The sequence below is a fragment of the Glycine max genome, chromosome 8 (genome assembly GCF_000004515.6).
Source record: "Glycine max cultivar Williams 82 chromosome 8, Glycine_max_v4.0, whole genome shotgun sequence".
Lineage (NCBI taxonomy): Eukaryota > Viridiplantae > Streptophyta > Magnoliopsida > Fabales > Fabaceae > Glycine > Glycine max.
In genome coordinates, this window is record NC_038244.2 from 34,908,868 (window position 1) to 34,915,962 (window position 7,095).

At 36.2% G+C, this 7,095-nt stretch overlaps 1 protein-coding gene across 1 annotated transcript; it reads left to right on the plus strand.

The window, feature by feature from the left end:
• The first annotated feature begins 5,709 nt into the window (after window positions 1-5,709).
• LOC100816168 (glycine-rich cell wall structural protein 1.0) lies at window positions 5,710-6,829 on the plus strand. Its single transcript, XM_003530516.5, has one exon. It carries the CDS (start codon window positions 5,894-5,896, stop codon window positions 6,629-6,631), a length of 738 nt encoding a protein of 245 aa, XP_003530564.1. The 5' UTR covers window positions 5,710-5,893; the 3' UTR covers window positions 6,632-6,829.
• The last annotated feature ends 266 nt before the right edge of the window (window positions 6,830-7,095 follow it).

Below are 7,095 nucleotides of genomic sequence, written 5' to 3' on the forward strand. Positions count from 1 at the left end.
TTCTAACTATTTTGTTTGGATTCCTAGGAAGTAAGGTAACTCCCTCATCATGAACATTTTGAACTCTCTCCCTGCATGGTCTTAGCAAATTTCTTGCACAAGCCATCATTAGCAAGTAGCTCCAAATATAATGTCATCTTCATATATTTGAACTAACAATATATCCTTTTTAGTTTTCTTAATGAACAAAGTTGTGTCAACCTTACCTCTTGCAAACTTTTGTTCAGTAAGAAATTACTCAATCTTTCATACCAAGACCTAGGGGCTTGCTTAAGTCCATATAGTGCTTTCTTTAGTTTGTATACAAGATTAGAAAAATCATAATCAATAAATTCAAGGGGTTGAGAAACATAGACTTTATCCTTTATGTATCCATTCAAACAAGAACTTTTGACATCCATTTGGAAAAGCATAAAATCCATTAAAGAAGCAAAAGCTAGAAGAAGTCTTATAGCCTCAAGTCTTGCAACATGAGCATAAGTTTCATCATAATCAATGCATTCTTCTTGGCTACCCTTTGGCTACTAAATGGACCTTATTTTTTGTTATAAAACTAGTTTCATCCTTCTTTTTTTTTCAAAAAATCCATTTAGTTCCAATTACTTGTGGATCATTCATTCCTAGCACAAGATCCCAAATTTCATTCCTTTTCAATTGGTTTAATTCTTCTTGCATTGCCAATAACCAATGTACATCAAGTAAACATTCTTCAATGGATTTTGGTTGTACTTGGAATACAAAAGCCACATCTCTACAAGAGTTATTAAGAGAGCCACAAGTGATTATCCCATTAATTCTTTATATCACCTATTATATTGTCAAGTGATAAATCCCTACAGGTTTTCCATTCTTTAGGTAGCTCCTTTTTTAGATCCTTGACTTGTATCAACATTTTGCTTCTCCATGTTTATTGATCTAGTCTCCTCAAAATTGTTAGATTCTTCTAGAGGTCCTACACAATCATCATCTATATCTCTTTTGACTCATGGGATTTCCCCCCATGGTCCTTCATTTCATCAAAAGAAATATGCACAAATTCTTCAATTAATAAGGTCCTTCTATTAAACATTTTATATGCTTTGCTAGATAAAGAATAACTTAATTAAAAAGATAGTTTCATTTGCCTTAGAGTCAAACTTTCTCAAGTTACCGATCTTTACCATTATTTAAAACAAAGCATTTTCTTCCCAAGACCCTTAAATATGATATGTTTGGTTTTTCATTCTTTGTAAAACTCATAGGGTTTCAAGATCAGAAAGGATAAAAGAAGAAAGCTTTCACGAGCATGAAGGGTAAAATGAACCACTAATTATAAATTTAAAACCAATACATTAGTTCCAAATAAAATCGAAATTAAAAGAGTATTCTACATTTGGATTTTTTAAACCAACATTAAAAAATATTTTACATCGGTTTATTTAAAATTGATGTGAATGATTTACATGTAATTGCAAAAATACCACCACCTCACTATCAGCATTGATTTTGCTTATACGAAGAATTAAACCTAAAAGAATTTTTAACTAATGATTTTAAGCCAACCAGCATTAATTAATTATAGGATTTTAGATTAATTATTTGGTAAATAAGTATGATATGCACCAAACCTCACAAGGTCATAGGCTTTCAACCATTTAGTTTATTCACATTCCTCTGGTGTGTGTTTCTCTCTTTGAGTGTATTGCAGTAAATCCCTAAATTAGTTCTTAACATTTCTAAATCTTTCTCTAACTCTTAATTTTGGGAAACACCATTTACTAACATCTATCTAAACTTATGTTTGTACTTTTAAAAACTAATTACAAGTGTTTACGAGTATTAATTTTACTATTAATGTCGTTATTTGTGCTTTTCAAAATAGCACAAAATCAACTGAAAATAAAATTTCATTTGTGCATGTTATCAACTAAGAAATGTTTTTACGAAGGCTGGGTGAATGCCACTTTAGCTACCAAAATCATACAAGCATTTCAAAACAAATTGATGAAATGACTACAAATACAACATTTTTATTTTTTCTTCCTTCTCTTGAAGATTAGACAAGCAAAACAAAGGACAACGAAAATAAGACAATCTACCAGTAACTATTGTCAACGAGAAAGCCCTCAATACAAAAAATCATTACAATTCTTAGAGAGAATTGTTGATAATCATAGAAATGAGCATTACCTTCTTTTTTATTAGAGACTGGTAGACAGAGAACCTTAAGGCCCAAAAGGAAAACCAATCCACCCAAGAATTTGGAGGATTTCATTTGAAGGAAATTAGTTATAGGGTGAGTTGTGCTGGCACTAATCCGTTAAAATAATTTTGTTAGTGTTGTTAGTGTCTTGTTGTAGTGCTTCTCGTGCTGACCTTGCTTTATGTTATTCGCTTGTCCTTTAGCTATTGTATCAACTATATATGGTTGTAACGAGGCAATGAATGGATAAGCAAAAAAGTATCATTTCTCTTACCTTTCTTCTTCTGGAGGTTCCTTAGTCCTTGAACTCTAAGGTTATTTCACAAATCCTAACATCTTGGTGCTTTTATTGAGCTCCATGGCTGATTCTACACACTCCAAATCCAACTTGGACCACATCGAGGATGCCATTGCCAAACTCACCTCCACCCAACTCAATCTCACAGCAACCCAAACCTTCATGGCCACCAAACTCGACGACCTTATCCAGAAAATGAATAACCTGGAAACCAGCCAGCATTCACCATCTTCGTCGACTACTAACCTTTCTTCGCCTTCCCTTTCTTCAAACCCACACCGGATGAAATTAGAGGTTCCTCACTTTGACGGTTTGGACCCATTGGGGTGGATCTTCAAGATCACCTAGTTTTTCGATTATCATTCAATACCAAATCATGAACGCCTAAAAATTGCATTCTTTTATATGGAAGGCCTTGCACTAGCTTGGTATCAATGGATGACCCGTAACAATCAAATCGTGTCATGGCTTGGCCTCCTGAAAGCCTTGGAAGCTTGATTTGCATCGTCACATTACAAAGACCCTACTGAAATCGTGTCATGGCTTGGCCTACTGGGACTTTGTTCAAGCTAACCCAACGTGGTTCCGTCAATGACTACTCGTTGGAATTCAAGACATTAGCCAACCACATCATCGACATGCCCCCTCCATTTTTACTAAGTTGCTTCATCTCTGGTTTCTCGTTGGAGATACGCCATGAAGTCCAGGCATTACAACCTCTTACGTTGATTCAAGCAGCAACTCTGACTCATCTTCAGGAGGAGAAATTTGGTGACTTTCGCCACACATTCAGTGGTCCACCCTGTCTCAACAATTTGTCCAACCGCTTTCACTACGAGTTTCATAATCGATTTCCTCATTCCTTTTGCTGCATATCCCAACCAAGCAACCTCCGATACCCTTCAAACGACTCTCACCGAAAGAGATAGCCGCCCGACGAGAGAAGGGTCTCTGTTTTAATTGCGACAAGAAATTCAGTCATGACCATAAATGTTCTTCCAAGCTTTTCTTTCTAATGGCCGATGAAGATGATGTTCCGCTAAGTGACTTCACCGTTGCAGGTTGGAGCACTGAAGTGATAGAGGATGCAGTGCAATCGCAGGTCCAGATCAGTCTTCACGCCTTTTTAGGCCATCTTGCTTCAGAAACCTTATGTTGAAGGGAACTTACCACCTGGAGGACAAAGTGTTGCCTAATGGGCCAAGGAATGATAGATAGAGAACCATAAGGCCCAAAAGGAAAACCAATCCACCCAAGCATTTGGAGGATTTTGTTTGAAGGAAATTGGTTATAGGGTGAGTTATGCTGACACTAATCCGTTAGAATAATTCTATTAGTGTTGTTAGTGTTTTGTTGTAGTGTTTCTCGTGCTGACCTTGCTTTCTGTTATTTGCTTGCCCTTTAGCTATTGTATCATATATATATGGTTGTAATGAGACAATGAATGGATAAGCAAAAAAGTATCATTTATCTTACCTTTCTTCTTCTAGAGGTCCCTTAGTCCTCGAACTCTAAGGTTATTTCATAGATCCTAACAGAGACTAACATGATTCATCATCCTTTTAACTTATTCATAATGCCCTAAACTACAATACTAATTTGACTTGTACATTCTTAGTGAAATTTATTTGTTAAATTATAGTAGCATTCCTTCACCAAGGAGATCTAACTCAGTTGATTGAAAGAGTATGTGAATGTTGTAAATTCCTTGGTGCTGTATTCAATTCTATCTTAAGAATAAAAAAGAAAGAAAGTAACATCCCTTCAAATTTATATGAATCTAACATTTCACTCCTTCTCCTGCAGGAGGAGGAAAAAGAAAAGTTCAATAGATTTATTTATTTTTGAAGGCAAAAAAGCTTAATAGATCAATCGAAATAGTGCTAGTACTAAAAAAATAGATATAGAACAATGTTAATTAAAACGTGCTGAAGATTAATGTTGAAATGCTATTTCTTTTTGCTCGGACCGATGGTGCTAAGTGTGAACATGATATGTGAATGAGTCGGAAATCCATCAAAATACAAAATAAGTGTTTTATCTGATAGTAGCCATTAGGTCTATACTTTATAATAACTCTTGATCAGCACAAACGAGAATATGATCAAGCTAATGGGTGACAGCAAAAACACACTAGTGAGTCTAGTAGTGTTTAGTGTGTATGTACTTGTATTAGATCACCTTGTGGAGTCAATAAAAATTCTCTTCTCCGCAAGTGCTCTGATCAGCCACTAGAAATTAAATTATAAAAAATAGTTTGAGAACGGTAAAACCTATTCAACACTTACAAAAGAAAAGAGAATATAGAGAAGAGAGAAACGTATGGACAGGTAATAAGGAATTTTCTTTTTCAGTTATAGACAAATAATAAGCAATATGATATATATATATATATATATATATATATATATATATATATATATATATATATATATATATATATATTACATGCATGTGTTTGATATATAAAGATGTCTAAATATATAGTATCAGTCTTGGATAATTGTACAGTTTAGTGCTGATAAACAAAATTGTACAGTATGGTACTGCAGGTAAGGCTTACTTCTTTTTTCACATAAGGTAAGGCTTACTTGATCTATGGTATAATGAAAAATGCAGCTACACTGTTATGCAAAGATTGACTAGAACCAAAAAATTTATTGTCTGTTTATTATATAATCTGAAACTAAGTACTGCTGACTAATTTATACGAGATACACGTACAATTATATTTTAAATTTATGAAAAAAAAAATATTGTGTCAAAATTTAAATTGAGGTTGATCAGAATTACGTAATATAATAATTTCTTCTTGTAAACACTAGTTGGTTTGGACCACAAAAATTTCTCCTTAGCTGCACTCTGGCATAAAGAAATTGAGTTTTAATGTGCTCTATAGCAGACCAGTAAGGTTTACTAATCATCGATCATTCTGCTACGTCGGACAGCACAAAACACTTACCGAAGCACAACTCTGGTCTCTGACACGGATATCCGATGGATATTTTGACATGATTAATATTTAAAATATAGGATATAAAAATACCATAAATACGCACTAAACACTAAGAGATTCTAATGAAATAAAATAAGTAATAATAAAATGTTTAAATTAATGATATATTTAATTTTTTAAACCAACATTTTATATTTTTTTAAGTATTCCAATTGTGTAAAGATGAATGTATTCAGCCAAGTGTTCAAGTAAAAAAAAGAAGTCATTTTTATATTAAAAACTTCATAAGAAATGTACATTTATCGAAAACGTGTCTGAAGTTGCGCACTTTAAACAAGAGAAATGTTGCTCCTTTATTGTAAAACACTTTTTGCACCCGAATGCCCCACTACCATTCCTATATATACCCTCCTCATGGATCCTTAAACCTCACTTTGGGATTTAAATACTTTTCCATATGGGTACTTCGAAAGTTCTCAGCATTGTTTTCTTCGTGCTATTGGGCGTAGGCATATGCTCCGCTGCAAGAACACTCCTCACCATTGGTGGAGGTGTGCATGGTGAGATAGGTGTTGGTGTTGGTGTAGGAGGTTATGGTGGTGGTGGAGGTTCAGGTGGAGGTGGAGGATATGGAGGCGCGGGAGGGCATGGTGTAGGTAGCGACGGAGGAGCAGCGGTTGGCGGATACGGGGGAGGCGGTGGTGGAGGAAGTGGAGGTGGTGGTGGTGCTGGAGGTGTTGATGGGGGTGGATATGGAGGAGGAGCAGGTAAAGGAGGTGGTGAAGGGTATGGTGGAGGTGGAGCTCATGGCGGTGGCTATGCTGGCGGTGGCGGAGGCGGCAGTGGAGGAGGCGGTGGAGGTGGTGCAGGAGCCGGAGGTGCTGGTGGGGGGTACGGAGGTGGTGAAGGAGGTGGAGCTGGTGGTGGATATGGTGGTGATCATGGCGGCGGATATGGAGGTGGCGGTGGAAGTGGCGGCGGCGGTGGTGCCGGTGCTGGTGGAGCTCATGGAGGTGGATATGGTAGTGGTGGAGGATCAGGCGGAGGCTATGGAGGAGGAGCGGCTGGCGGTGGCGGTGGTGGCTCTGGTGGCGGCGGTGGTGCCGGTTCTGGCGGTGGAGGTGCACATGGAGGAGGTTATGGAGGTGGTGCTGGTGGTGGCGAAGGTGGTGGCCACGGTGGATATTACCCTTGAGGCTTAATGAGCCTACAATAAATTCCAATGTTCAAAAAGAATATCTAGCTCATCGTAACCATACTAGTACCAACAATAAGATATGGGTACGAGGATGCTTATAAACTAATGAAATTGAAGTGTAACATGTCCTTGCATGTTGTCAAATGTTCCATGAATGGTTTGGAAGCCTTTACATATAGTAGTATTATGTCACTATATATGATTCCATTTCCTTCCATTAATGTTTTAATAACTCGTGGATATAAGAAAATTAAAGAATAGTTGAGCAAAAATTGAAGGTAGATGTCATAAAAGAAAGAATAACGATCACCCTACACCAATTTTATCCACCCGAAAATTGTGATTAAGTGTATAAATAAAGTATGGTTAATTTTATTTCAAAAGTGATTAACTATTAATAAATATTTCAATAATCTCAAAACACAGTTAAAACCGGAATTTTAATAAATTTTAAATTATTT